At 43.5% G+C, this 15,023-nt stretch overlaps 1 protein-coding gene across 1 annotated transcript in view; it reads left to right on the top strand.

Moving 5' to 3' along the window:
* The window catches only part of LOC139479095 (regulator of MON1-CCZ1 complex-like), a 45,341-nt gene that overhangs the window by 9,353 nt on the left and 20,965 nt on the right, over positions 1-15,023 (top strand). Inside the window, exons 10-17 of the mRNA XM_071261857.1 lie at positions 690-773; positions 3,458-3,563; positions 5,777-5,888; positions 7,489-7,542; positions 10,244-10,297; positions 11,320-11,378; positions 12,092-12,265; positions 12,955-13,059. Coding sequence (XP_071117958.1) covers positions 690-773; positions 3,458-3,563; positions 5,777-5,888; positions 7,489-7,542; positions 10,244-10,297; positions 11,320-11,378; positions 12,092-12,265; positions 12,955-13,059 — 748 coding nt within the window. The remainder of the gene's footprint in view (positions 1-689; positions 774-3,457; positions 3,564-5,776; positions 5,889-7,488; positions 7,543-10,243; positions 10,298-11,319; positions 11,379-12,091; positions 12,266-12,954; positions 13,060-15,023) is intronic.

The following is a 15,023-nucleotide window of genomic DNA, read 5'->3' as shown; positions in this document are numbered from 1 at the left end:
CCTGTTAGTTAACGGGCCAACATGTGGACATAGATACACTTCCTGTTAGTTAGCGGGCCAACATGTGGACATAGATACACTTCCTGTTAGTTAGCTGTCATTGTGGCCAACATGTGGACATAGATACGCTTCCTGTTAGTTAGCTGTCATTGTGGCCAACATGTGGACATAGATACACTTCCTGTTAGTTAGCGGGCCAACATGTGGACATAGATACACTTCCTGTTAGTTAGCTGTCATTGTGGCCAACATGTGGACATAGATACACTTCCTGTTAGTTAGCTGTCAACGTCACCAACATGTGGACATAGATACACTTCCTGTTAGTTAGCTGTCATTGTGGCCAACATGTGGACATAGATACACTTCCTGTTAGTTAGTCATCAACGTGACCAACATGTGAGCATAGATACGCTTCCTGTTAGTTAATCGTCAACGTGACCAACATGTGAGCATAGATACGCTTCCTGTTAGTTAGTCGTCAACGTGACCAACATGTGGACATAGATACACTTCCTGTTAGTTAGCTGTCAATATGGCTAACATGAGCAAAGATGACTTGTTAGTTAGCCATCATATGATTCATAAAGCACAAAGTATTTTTCATGAGATGTGAGTAAACAATCCAGCAAATATGAAATATGTTTTATGGAACCCACAATAAATGTAGGAACCTGTGACTGCTTCAGCTACGACTACCTGTACATCGTGGTGCTGCGCCACCAGCCCAAGGCCGCCGTGGGGGCCGAGATCGTGCTGTATCAGCTACAGAAGTAAGTAGGCTGCACAAACACACTACACCATGTCCACTTGTCGGGATGGGGTCAGTGTCTCCACAAACACCCTACATCATGTCCATTTGTGGGGATGGGGTCAGTGTCTCCACAAACACCCTACACCATGTCCACTTGTGGGGATGGGGTCAGTGTCTCCACAAACACCCTACACCATGTCCACTTGTGGGGATGGGGTCAGTGTCTCCCCTAACACACTACACCATGTCCACTTGTGGGGATGGGGACAGTGTCTCCACAAACACCCTACACCATGTCCACTTGTGGGGATGGGGTCAGTGTCTCCCCTAACACACTACACCATGTCCACTTGTGGGGATGGGGACAGTGTCTCCACAAACACCCTACACCATGTCCACTTGTGGGGAGTGGGTCAGTGTCTCCCCTAACACACTACATCATGTCCACTTGTGTTGATGGGGACAGTGTCTCCACAAACACCCTACACCATGTCCATTTGTGGGGAGTGGGTCAGTGTCTCCCCTAACACACTACATCATGACCACTTGTTGGTAGTGGGACAGTATCTCCCCTAAAACACTACACCATGTCCACTTGTGGGGATGGGGACAGTGTCTCCCCTAACACACTACATCATGGCCACTTGTGAGAGTGGGACAGTGTCTCCCCTAACACACTACATCATGGCCACTTGTTGGGGGTGGGTCAGTTTCTCCCCTAACACACTACATCATGGCCAATTGTGGGGGGGTGTCAGTGTCTCCTCAAACACACTACATCATTTCCACTTGTGGGGGTGGGTCAGTGTCTCCACAAACACACTACATCATGGCCACTTGTAGGGGTGGGTCAGTGTCTCCCCAAACACACTACACCATGGCCACTTGTGGGGGTGGGTCAGTGTCTCCCCAAACACACTACATCGTGGCCACTTGTGGGAGTGGGTCAGTGTCTCCCCAAACACACTATATCATGGCCACTTGTTGGTAGTGGGACAGTGTCTCCCCAAACACACTACATCATGGCAACTTGTGAGAGTGGGACAGTGTCTCCCCTAACACACTACATCATGGCCACTTGTTGGGGGTGGGTCAGTTTCTCCCCTAACACACTACATCATGGCCAATTGTGGGGGTGGGTCAGTGTCTCCCCAAAGACACTACATCATTTCCACTTGTGGGGGGGTGTCAGTGTCTCCTCAAACACACTACATCATGGCCACTTGTAGGGGGGTGTCAGTGTCTCCTCAAACACACTACATCATTTCCACTTGTGGGGGTGGGTCAGTGTCTCCACAAACACACTACATCATGGCCACTTGTAGGGGTGGGTCAGTGTCTCCCCAAACACACTACACCATGGCCACTTGTGGGGGTGGGTCAGTGTCTCCCCAAACACACTACATCGTGGCCACTTGTGGGAGTGGGTCAGTGTCTCCCCAAACACACTACATCGTGGCCACTTGTTGGTAGTGGGACAGTGTCTCCCCAAACACACTACATCATGGCAACTTGTGGGTGTGGGTCAGTGTCTCCCCAAACACCCTACATCATGGCCACTTGTGGGGGGGTGTCAGTGTCTCCCCAAACACACTACATCATGGCCACTGGTTGGCAGTGGGACAGTGTCTCCACAAACACACTACACCATGGCCACTTGTTGGTAGTGGGACAGTGTCTCCCCTAAAACACTACATCATGGCCACTTGTGGGTGTGGGTCAGTGTCTCCACAAACACACTACACCATGGCCACTTGTTGGTAGTGGGACAGTGTCTCCTCAAACACACTACATCATGGCCACTTGTTGGTAGTGGGACAGTGTCTCCTCAAACACACTACATCATGGCAACTTGTGGGAGTGGGTCAGTGTCTCCACAAACACACTACATCATGGCCACTTGTTGGTAGTGGGACAGTGTCTCCCCAAACACACTACATCATGTCCACTTGTTGGAGTGGGTCAGTGTCTCCACAAACACACTACAGCATGGCCACTTGTGGGAGTGGGTCAGTGTCTCCCCAAATACACTACATCATGGCCACTTGTGGGAGTGGGTCAGTGTCTCCACAAACACACTACAGCATGGCCACTTGTGGGTGTGGGTCAGTGTCTCCACAAACACACTACAGCATGCCACTTGTGGGGGGGTGTCAGTGTCTCCCCAAACACACTACATCATGTCCAATTGTGGGAGTGGGTCAGTGTCTCCACAAACACACTACACCATGGCCACTTGTTGGTAGTGGGTCAGTGTCTCCCCAAATACACTACATCATGGCCACTTGTGGGGGTGGGTCAGTGTCTCCCCAAACACACTACATCATGTCCAATTGTGGGAGTGGGTCAGTTTCTCCCCTAAAACACTACATCGTGTCCACATGTGGGGATTGGGTCAGTTTCAGTCAGAAGCATCCCATGCTTGTTATGAGTGCTGTTTAGTGCTCATTGTGTTGCATCAGTCCATCATTAAACTGGACTGCCCAAAATTGATAACAGGCTGCCAAGACAGTTGAATATTGATGAGGTGAAACAACTATCTTTCATTTCATCATTAGCATTGTTCTGTCAGAAAGATTTATTGAGAGTTTGAAACAAATTGATGCTTTAATTCTCATTAGACATCATGTCCAGACAACAGCAACAGGCTCGGTGTTCTAGAGCCGGGAGAACTGTTTACATGGTGTCATGTTGATTTCCCAGGGAGAGTCCAGCAAAGAGAACCGAAGTGCTCCAGTTGAACATGAGTGGCCGTTTCGCCATCAACATCGTCGACAACCTCATCATGGTGCACCACCAGGCTTCCAAGGTGAACACAACTATGCCACAGATACAGATAACTATGTCACAGATAGACACAACTATGTCACAGATACAGATAACTATGTCACAGATACGGATAAGTATGTCACAGATAGACACAACTATGTCACAGATGGACACAACTATGTCACAGATACAAACAACTATGTCACAGATAAACACAACTATGTCCCAGGTAGACACAACTATGCCACAGATAGACACAACTATGTCACAGATACACACAACTTTGTCACAGATACACACAACTATGTCACAGATACACACAACTATGTCACAGATACACACAACTTTGTCACAGATACACACAACTATGTCACAGATACAGATAACTATGTCACAGATACAGATAACTATGTCACAGATAGACACAACTATGTCACAGATAGACACAACTATGTCACAGATACACACAACTATGTCACAGATACACACAACTATGTCACAGATACAGATAACTATGTCACAGATACAGATAACTATGTCACAGATACAGATAACTATGTCACAGATAGACACAACTATGTCACAGATAGACACAACTTTGTCACAGATACACACACCTATGCCACAGATAGACACAACTATGTCACAGATACACACCTATGCCACAGATACAGATAACTATGTCACAGATAGACACAACTATGTCTGAGATAGAAACAACTATGTCTGAGATAGACACAACTATGTCACAGATACACACAACTATGTCACAGATACAGATAACTATGTCACAGATAGACACAACTATGTCTGAGATAGAAACAACTATGTCTGAGATAGACACAACTATGTCACAGATACACACAACTATGTCACAGATAGACACAACTATGTCAAAGATAGACACAACTATGTCAATGATAGACACAACTATGTCACAGATAGACACAACTGTCACAGATAAACACAACTATGTCACAGATAGACACAACTATGTCACAGATAGACACAACAATATCACAGATAGACACAACTATGTCACCGATAGACACAACTATGTCACAGATAGACACAACTATGTCACGGGTACAAACAACTGTCACAGATAGACACAACTATGTCACAGATAGACACATTTACGTCACAGATGGACACAACTTTGTCACAGATAGACACAACTGTCACAGATACACACAACTATGTCACAGATAAACACAACTATGTCACAGATAAACACAACTATGTCACAGATACGCACAACTATGCCACAGATACAGATAACTATGTCACAGATAGACACAACTCTGTCACAGGTAGACACAACTATGTCACAGATAGACACAACTTTGTCACAGATAGACACAACTGTCACAGATAGACACCATCACGTGACAGAGTCGTGGTGTATTATTGTGAGTGGGGGTGAATGACATGACAGAGGCATGGTTTATTATTGTGAATGGGGGTGAATGACGTGACAGAGTCGTGGTGTATTATTGTGAGCAGGGGTGAATGACATGACAGAGTCATGGTGTATTATTGTGAGTGGGGGTGAATGACATGACAGAGTCATGGTGTATTGTTGTGAGTGGGGGTGAATGACATGACAGAGTCGTGGTGTATTATTGTGAGTGGGGCTGAATGACGTGACAGAGTCGTGGTGTATTATTGTGAGTGGGGGTGAATGACATGACAGAGTCATGGTGTATTATTGTGAGTGGGGGTGAATGACGTGACAGAGTCGTGGTGTATTATTGTGAATGGGGGTGAATGACGTGACAGAGTCATGGTGTATTATTGTGAATGGGGGTGAATGACGTGACAGAGTCGTGGTGTATTATTGTGAGTGGGGGTGAATGACATGACAGAGTCGTGGTGTATTATTGTGAGTGGGGGTGAATGACGTGACAGAGTCGTTGTGTATTATTGTGAGTGGGGGTGAATGACGTGACAGAGTCATGGTGTATTATTGTGAGTGGAGGTGAATAATGTGACAGAGTCATGGTGTATTGTTGTGAGTGGAGGTGAATGATGTGACAGAGTCATGGTGTATCATTGTCAGTTGGGGTGAATAATGTGACAGAGTCATGGTGTATTGTTGTGAGTGGGGGTGAATGACATGACAGAGTCGTGGTGTATTATTGTGAGTGGGGGTGAATGACATGACAGAGTCGTGGTGTATTATTGTGAGTGGGGGTGAATGACGTGACAGAGTTGTGGTGTAGATTCTGTGTATGCTGTCTGTTGTTCCAGACGTCAATGATATTTGACATCAAGATGGAGGGAGACTCAGACGGATTCGTCAAGTACCACTTCCCAGTGTTGTCGCCCCTGCCCATCAAGCCATTCAAACTCCTCCTGCCCTGTGAGTATGAGGAACCCAACACTGATCTCAAATTTGTAGCATTGGTTTTATCTCATCATGTCAAAGCTGCAGATCACATATTCCAGTGTCATTGTCTCTAATATCAGAGACACTTGATATTATTTGTTTATTTCTCCAAGTGTTTTATCTGCACATGACATTGCCAGCAAGCTGGCACTGATCCATGTCTTGCTGTTATCATGAGAAGTCCATTATTAAGTCTTATTAAGGGGCCAGTATGTCGACCGTTCTGAATCATTGTTTGCAAGCAATAGCCAATAAGCACCACTTGGCTCTGCTGGGCTCGTTCCACAAGAGAAGTTTCTGCTACAGTGACCATACCATGGGTGTAGGCTTTTCTTTTTTTTGTAAATATATTTTCACTTATTCTGAAATAAGATGAGACAGGCCCAATGCAAGCCTTTCTTTGCACTTTACGTATTGTTTTGCATAATTGTATATCTATACTATTGAAACTGCGACAGTGAGATGTAGTATAGATTTTACACATTCAAGTGACCATATAGCTATTTCTGCATAGGGCTTCGATTTCAGCATGTGGAGACGTACAATTAATGTAAACAAACGATAAATATGCAAATGGAATAGTTCTTCGCATTTTAGGATATTTTCTCAACAAAATGCTTTTCATGACATATGTTTATCTAAATGTTTAGATGGAAAACATATGAAATATCTTGAATGGACTGTGTAAGATGTGACAATGTGGCAAAGCTACTAGGCTGGAAACTAGGTACTACACATGGAAATTATTTCATGCATGATTTATAAACACCAAGAACTTGTGACATACTGGCCCTCAAGTAGTGGTAGGATCTTGAAATGGGGTATTTCGCAGGACATCGACCTGTTGACCAAAATTAATCGCATAAAGTCCTAGTGCACTATCCTTTGATGCTGTTGTTGCTTTAAAGGGTTAAATGTGGAGCCATTTAGTGTGAGATCTTAATGGGTACGTTACTCTAATAATTAGGGTCAGATTGGTAAGTACTGTCGGAGGAAGGGAGATAGATTTCACTTGTGCGTTTGGAGAGGCAGAAATCGACATCAGTCACCATGCTGACAGTGCTTCCTACCTGCTTCAATTCTGAATGTCCAAATGAATACATATAAGCAATTAGGCTGTGTACTTCTATATGGATTTTGTAATGAAAAATAATCAAAATAAACTGTGATATACATCTATGTATACGCTCATGTAGGCTATGTAATAACATGTAATTCGGTGAACCCTAAATTATTTCCTCTTTGCTTTGGAGACGACACCCCATCCCGCCTTTAATCCAGATTAAGTAAGACATACATGACTTATTTCGAGAGAAAAATTGGCACGACGTCCCAGTGTGGCATTTGTGAAAAATCTGTTGGTCACCATCCTGAAAATGAACCCTTCAAATAATGTGAACTTTTTGTTTTAAATCAGAATTTGTTTTCCTGGGTTAAGTTAAAATTGGAATAGATTCCTACACTTTAACACTGAGATGGCATGGGATCAGTGGTAGACCTGTCATGCTAGGAAGACAAGCAGAACAGTTTGGTTGGAGGTAGTTTGTGTACATGAACTGTGTCTGTTCTGCAGCCCTGAATCTGACGGCAGCAGGCACGGAGAAGACGGAGTACCTGTGTGAACTCTGTATCCTTGTCCCACGTCACGGTGTACTTTTTGTCTTACATCACACACGGTGTAGTTCTTGTCTTACATCACACAAGGTTTAGTTCTTGTCTTACATCACACACGGTGTAGTTCTTGTCTTACATCACACAAGGTTTAGTTCTTGTCTTACATCACACAAGGTTTAGTTCTTGTCTTACATCACACAAGGTTTAGTTCTTGCCTTACATCACACAAGGTTTAGTTCTTGTCTCACAAGGTTTAGTTCTTGTCTTACATCACACACGGTATAGTTCTTGTCTCACATCACACATCACTCACGGTTTAGTTCATGTCTCACAAGGTTTAGTTCTTGTCTTACATCACACACGGTATAGTTCTTGTCTCACATCACACATCACTCACGGTTTAGTTCATGTCTCACAAGGTTTAGTTCTTGTCTTACATCACATATGGTATAGTTCTTGTCTCACACATGGTTTAGTACATGTCCACGTCACACGGTTTAGTTCATGTCTCACAAGGTTTAGTTCTTGTCTAACATCACACACGGTATAGTTCATGTCCACGTCACACACGGTTTAGTTCATGTCTCACATCACATACGGTTTAGTGCTAGACATGACGGGAACTGTCAAACAATGTCAAGTGAGGCACTGAATTTTCTCTTCTGGTCTGACAGGATGAAATGGCTGCGTGTCTGTTATCCTGTACCTTATTCAAATTCACAGTCGAGTCTGTCTTATCCTGTTATAGCATGTTGACAGCTTCTAGCTGATGTGCACATTTGTGGAATTCAAGTCGAGTCTGTCTTATCCTGTTATAGCATGTTGACAGCTTCTAGTTGATGTGCACATTTGTGGAATTCACAGTCGAGTCTGTCTTATCCTGTTATAGCATGTTGACAGTTTCTAGTTGATGTGCACATTTGTGGAATTCACAGTCGAGTTTGTCTTATCCTGTTATAGCATGTTGACAGCTTCTAGCTGATGTGCACATTTGTGGAATTCACAGTCGAGTTTGTCTTATCCTGTTATAGCATGTTGACAGCTTCTAGCTGATGTGCACATTTGTGGAATTCACAGTCGAGTCTGTCTTATCCTGTTATAGCATGTTGACAGCTTCTAGTTGATGTGCACATTTGTGGAATTCACAGTCACACTCCGGATGAATAGTATCACTGATGTGACGAACACGAACTGATCACTGTTTCAAAACACACATTCCATCTTTTCAACACAAATACATTATTTCCTGTTACCTAGTGGTTACTGATCTGGGATAATTAGTCTGGTACAGGAGACCTGCGGGTGTCTTCAAGCACTGGTCAGTCATCTGTGGTAATGTTCCATGTCAGCATCTGGTCGGTCGTCTGTGGTAATGTTCCATGTCAGCATCTGGTCGGTTGTCTGTGGTAATGTTCAGTGTCAGCATCTGGTTGGTCGTCTGTGGTAATGTTCCATGTCAGCATCTGGTCGGTCATCTGTGGTAATGTTCCATGTCAGCATCTGGTCGGTCATCTGTGGTAATGTTCCATGTCAGCATCTGGTCGGTCATCTGTGGTAATGTTCCATGTCAGCATCTGGTCGGTCGTCTGTGGTAATGTTCCATGTCAGCATCTGGTCGGTTGTCTGTGGTAATGTTCAATGTCAGCATCTGGTTGGTCGTCTATGGTAATGTTCCATGTCAGCATCTGGTCTGTCGTCTGTGGTAATGTTCCATGTCAGCATCCGGTGGTTCGTCTGTGGTAATGTTCCATGTCAGCATCTGGTCGGTCATCTGTGGTAATGTTCCATGTCAGCATCCGGTGGTTCGTCTGTGGTAATGTCCCATGTCAGCACCCGGTGGTTCGTCTGTGGTAATGTTCCATGTCAGCATCCGGTGGTTCGTCTGTGGTAATGTCCCATGTCAGCATCCGGTGGTTCGTCTGTGGTAATGTTCCATGTCAGCATCCGGTTGGTCGTCTGTGGTAATGTTCCATGTCAGCATCCGGTGGTTCGTCTGTGGTAATGTTCCATGTCAGCATCCGGTGGTTCGTCTGTGGTAATGTTCCATGTCAGCATCCGGTGGTTCGTCTGTGGTAATGTTCCATGTCAGCATCTGGTTGGTCATCTGTGGTAATGTTCCATGTCAGCATCCGGTGGTTCGTCTGTGGTAATGTTCCATGTCAGCATCCGGTGGTTCGTCTGTGGTAATGTCCCATGTCAGCATCCGGTGGTTCGTCTGTGGTAATGTTCCATGTCAGCATCTGGTCGGTCGTCTGTGGTAATGTTCCATGTCAGCACCCGGTGGTTCGTCTGTGGTAATGTTCCATGTCAGCATCCGGTGGTTCGTCTGTGGTAATGTCCCATGTCAGCACCCGGTGGTTCGTCTGTGGTAATGTTCCATGTCAGCATCTGGTTGGTCGTCTGTGGTAATGTTCCATGTCAGCATCCGGTGGTTCGTCTGTGGTAATGTTCCATGTCAGCATCTGGTTGGTCGTCTGTGGTAATGTTCCATGTCAGCATCCGGTGGTTCGTCTCTGGTAATGTTCCATGTCAGCATCCGGTGGTTCGTCTGTGGTAATGTTCCATGTCAGCATCCGGTGGTTCGTCTGTGGTAATGTTCCATGTCAGCATCCGGTGGTTCGTCTCTGGTAATGTTCCATGTCAGCATCCGGTGGTTCGTCTGTGGTAATGTTCCATGTCAGCACCCTCCACTGCCCTGACCTTAACTCACGTAGACTCTGCCAACTGGATTGTGTTCCAGCCCGATGTCGTGATTGATGCCAAGCTGGGTAAGTGGGAAGATGTGGTGTCTACGGTAAGGTAATGACAGGATGACGGTTGTTTAAGTTCTTGTTGAAAAAGAGAGGAAAGTTAATCATATGTATTAAAAAAAGAACTTGTGAAATTGAAATCTGTGTATTACCCGTAAGCTCAGGTCGTCGTTATTCTGTGTACCCAGAGATCTCTTAAAGATAATTACATTTCACCTAAATAGAAATGTTACAACTTAATGGATGATTGATAGATGTGTGCAAGGTCTGTGAAGGTCATGATATGTTCTTGCCCTGTGTGACAGGTTGCCTGTGTGATATATATCCTATTCCTTGTGTGACAGGTTGCCTGTGTGATATATATCCTATTCCCTGTGTGACAGGTTGCCTGTATGATATATATCCTATTCCTTGTGTGACAGGTTGCCTGTGTGATATATATCCTATTCCTTGTGTGACAGTTTGCCTGTGTGATATATATCTTATTGCTTGTGTGACAGGTTGCCTGTGTGATATATATCCCATTCCTTGTGTGACAGGTTGCCTGTGTGATATATATCCTATTCCTTGTGTGACAGGTTGCCTGTGTGATATATATCTTATTGCTTGTGTGGCAGGTTGCCTGTGTGATATATATCCTATTCCAATGTATGACAGGTTGCCTGTGTGATATATATCATTGTCTCTTGTGACAGGTTGCCTGTGTGATATATATCATTATCTCCTGTGACAGGTTGCCTGTGTGATATATATCATTGTCTCCTGTGACAGGTTGCCTGTGTGATATATATCATTGTCTCTTGTGACAGGTTGCCTGTGTGATATCTGTCATATTCCAATGTGTGACAGGTTGCCTGTGTGATATATATCATTGTCCCTGTGACAGGTTGCTTGTGTGATATATATCATTGTGTCCTGTGACAGGTAGCCTGTGTGATATCTGTCATATTCCAATGTGTGACAGGTTGCCTGTGTGATATATATCATTGTCTCCTGTGACAGGTTGCCTGTGTGATATATATCATTGTCTCCTGTGACAGGTTGCCTGTGGTATATCAAGCTTCATCTGGAGCCCTTGGTCACCATGCTGCCCGACAAGGTTTGTACACAGTTGTCTCCCTTTGATTGTTCATTGACTATTTATGAAATCATTAAAAGTTCAAGGTGATGTTTTAAAGTCTTTAGATGTTTGCCTGAAAGTAGGATAATTATAATGAAAAGCATTTTGCAAAAGTTTTGAGTTTAATAAGCTGGATATTCTCTATTTGGGATTAAACACCACAGTTATTTAATTCAGAGAGCTTCTTATGAATTTAGTTTAGAAGTGAGACTTGAGGCAGATTTTATGCTTCTTGAAAATGTCATTCATGTAAGTCTAATTTTATTTTGTATCTTCTAGATACTGTATTTACATGCAGTGTTTGAAATTAAGGAGGTCCTGGGGTCCTCCAGGTTTTGCACCCTCAAATCTGTAACTTTAAGCATTCAGTCATCTCCTATAGTTTCACGTTGTGCCTCAGTCATCCCCTGTTATGTCACGTTGTGCCTCAGTCCTCTATAGTTTCACATTGAGCCTCTGTCATCTCCTATAGTTTTACGTTGTGCCTCAGTCATCTCCTGTTATGTCACGTTGTGCCTCAGTCCTCTATAGTTTCACATTGAGCCTCTGACGTCTCCATTAGTTTCACGTTGTGCCTCAGTCATCTCCTATAGTTTCACGTTGTGTCTCAGTCATCTGCTGTTATGTCACGTTGTGCCTCATTCATCTCCTATAGTTTCACGTTGTGCCTCAGTCATCTCCTGTTGTTTCAGTGCAAGTTGATCCAGTTCCTGCTGTGTCGCCAGGAGAGCAAGATGGTGATCCTCTCCGTGTGTCGGCAGATGCTGGTGCCGGGGCAGCAGGTCAACCTGCACATCATCTCCCAGGTGTACGACATGCTGAACCACGTGTACAAGGCGTACCGGGACGTGGAGTCGCAGGCCATGGTCAGTCCTCATGCTTCTTGTACCTCGGAGTGACATCACACTTAGTACAATGCAAAACAATCAACAATCTTGGAAATGATTTCTCAATCAATTTTTAACTACCAGTAATTTATGCTACACCCATTTCATTTTTCAAATATTCTGGATATTTTTTGTCATTATCTGTTTCTTGTGTATTTTGGATCATATCACATTCCTTTCCAGGTGTTAAGCTGAATCTTGGCAAATGCTGCACTTATTTTGATTGGCTCACGTTTCATGTTCACCCAATCAAAGTCGAGGTTACTTAATGCTCAACTGCATGTTGTTGCTGCAATACATGTGGATCTGCGAACATCCGGCCCAGAATAGGTCTCCATCAACCCATGTTTGCTGTAACAGGTGACTATGCTTGTCTTAAGAGGAGACTGATGGGATCGGTTGGCTAGGCTTGCTGACTTAGTAGATGCATGTCATCGTATCCCAATTGTGTAGATCGATGCTCATGATATCAATCTCTGGATTGTCTGGTGCAGACTCTATTATTTACAGACTGTGGTCATATAGCTGGAATATTGGTGAGTGCAGTGTTAAACAACAAACAAACAAATAAACACATGCAACACATGATTATGATGACTAGTACATGAGCACTAGGCACCAAGACTTGTTGAGGGATTAATCAAGTCACAGAACGTATTTGTCCCCAGGCAGGGGAGATCTCCACAGCCATGACCAACATTTGGAAGAGGAAGGTGATCATTGACCAGTCGGACATGTACACGCATGTCTTCTCCGTGTTCGAGGACTGCAAGGTGAGGGGAGGGTGGCCGGCATTGTACACTGAACACAGTTTAATATGGTTTCAGGTTGGCAGATAGGGCACAGTTTCATATGGTGTCATGTTCTCAGATAGGACACAGTTTCATATGGTGTCATGTTCTCAGATAGGACACAGTTTCATATGGTTTCATGTTCTCAGATAGGACACAGTTTCATATGGTGTCATGTTCTTAGATAGGACACAGTTTCATATGGTTTCATGTTGGCATATAGGACACAGTTTCATATGGTTTCATGTTGGCAGATAGGACACAGTTTCATATGGTTTCATGTTCTCAGACAGGACACAGTTTCATATGGTGTCATGTTGGCAGATAGGACACAGTTTCATATGGTTTCATGTCGGCAGATAGGACACACTTTCATATGGCTTCATGTTCTCAGATAGGACACACTTTCATATGGTGTCATGTTCTCAGATAGGACACAGTTTCATATGGTTTCATGTTGGCAGATAGGACACAGTCTCATATGGTTTCATGTTCTCAGATAGGACACAGTTTCATATGGTTTCATGTTGGCAGATAGGACACAGTTTCATATGGTTTCATGTTGGCAGATAGGACACAGTTTCATATGGTTTCATGTTGGCGGATAGGACACAGTTTCATATGGTTTCATGTCGGCAGATAGGACACAGTTTCATATGGTTTCATGTTGGCAGATAGGACACAGTTTCATATGGTTTCATGTCGGCAGATAGGACACAGTTTCATATGGTTTCATGTTCTCAGATAGGAAACAGTTTCATGTGGTTTCATGATCTCAGATAGGACACATTCTTACACACCTGTGGGTGAGAAACCCATTTGAGATAACTGGTATCAAACATATGTGTGAGATCGAAATTCCAGGCCCGTGATTGGCTACTCCATGGTGATGACCTGGGATCAGATGATGACGGACTACTTTCCTGAGTGTAAGTCATTAGTGAGTTGCTCGTGCTTCAGTCGAATGTTCACCTACGTCTGTTTAACAACAGGACGTGCAATTAATAATAAAAATAAACAAACTCGTCCTCGTCTGCAAGTTTGTTTGTTATTATCAGTTACATTATCTGTTGTTATGTCAACATTATCGTTTTTTTCAGAGTGTTAACCCCCTGGATGCCACAGCGACACATTTGTCCCTCCTCTTCAACCCTCACTTCGAAATCGAATAAAATTCAAAATACATCACGCAGACTAATACACTTCACAGTTTAGAATTCCCCCTTCTGTTTATCATTTACTGTTATTTTAGGCAATTCAAAATTACTGAAAGTGACTGAAAGTTAGGTACATTGTAAATCTCGGCGTTATATAAATATTTACTGTGTGTTTAGAAATCTCAATATCAGATATTTACTCGAATAATTAAAGTAGAAAAATAGCATATTAGCGATCACGGGTAACAAATCACTATATGATAATTCTGAAACGTCGCTGATAAGCCTAGAATCGTTTAGAATGTTTTGGAATATACTCATACACGAACGCCGACGTTCCGCCATATTGGATTGTGTGTATAAAATGCCGGTTATGAGACGCCTATTCAATCAGGTATATTTCAAACTCAGCTGCTATACATGCATCCCCGAATTCCTCATACATTTTCGAAACAATATGGATAAATGGACTTTGTCACCAATGCAAATTATCTAGATGAAATCATGCGAAATAAATTAGGTATTGAAACGAAAACTGTGCTCGGAAAACTTGACTTGCTGAAATGTAAACAAAGCAAAATTCAGATTTTACACTGTCTAGCATTTTTAGAGGTACTTTCGTCTAATTGTTGCATACATTGGCTCGATCACGCGTTAGAGAATATTCATGGGAAGATTATCGTTGCACTAATTATGGAATTGCACATATATACGTTACAATGATGTGGTAAATTCAACAGAAGCCGTAAGAGTTTCCGTCCTGTGTGACGCCATGACTGACGCTAAATC

Source organism: Haliotis cracherodii, unplaced genomic scaffold (genome assembly GCF_022045235.1).
Source record: "Haliotis cracherodii isolate W230 unplaced genomic scaffold, xgHalCrac1.p SCAF_4, whole genome shotgun sequence".
NCBI lineage: Eukaryota > Metazoa > Mollusca > Gastropoda > Lepetellida > Haliotidae > Haliotis > Haliotis cracherodii.
This window is presented reverse-complemented; position numbering and strand designations above follow the sequence as displayed.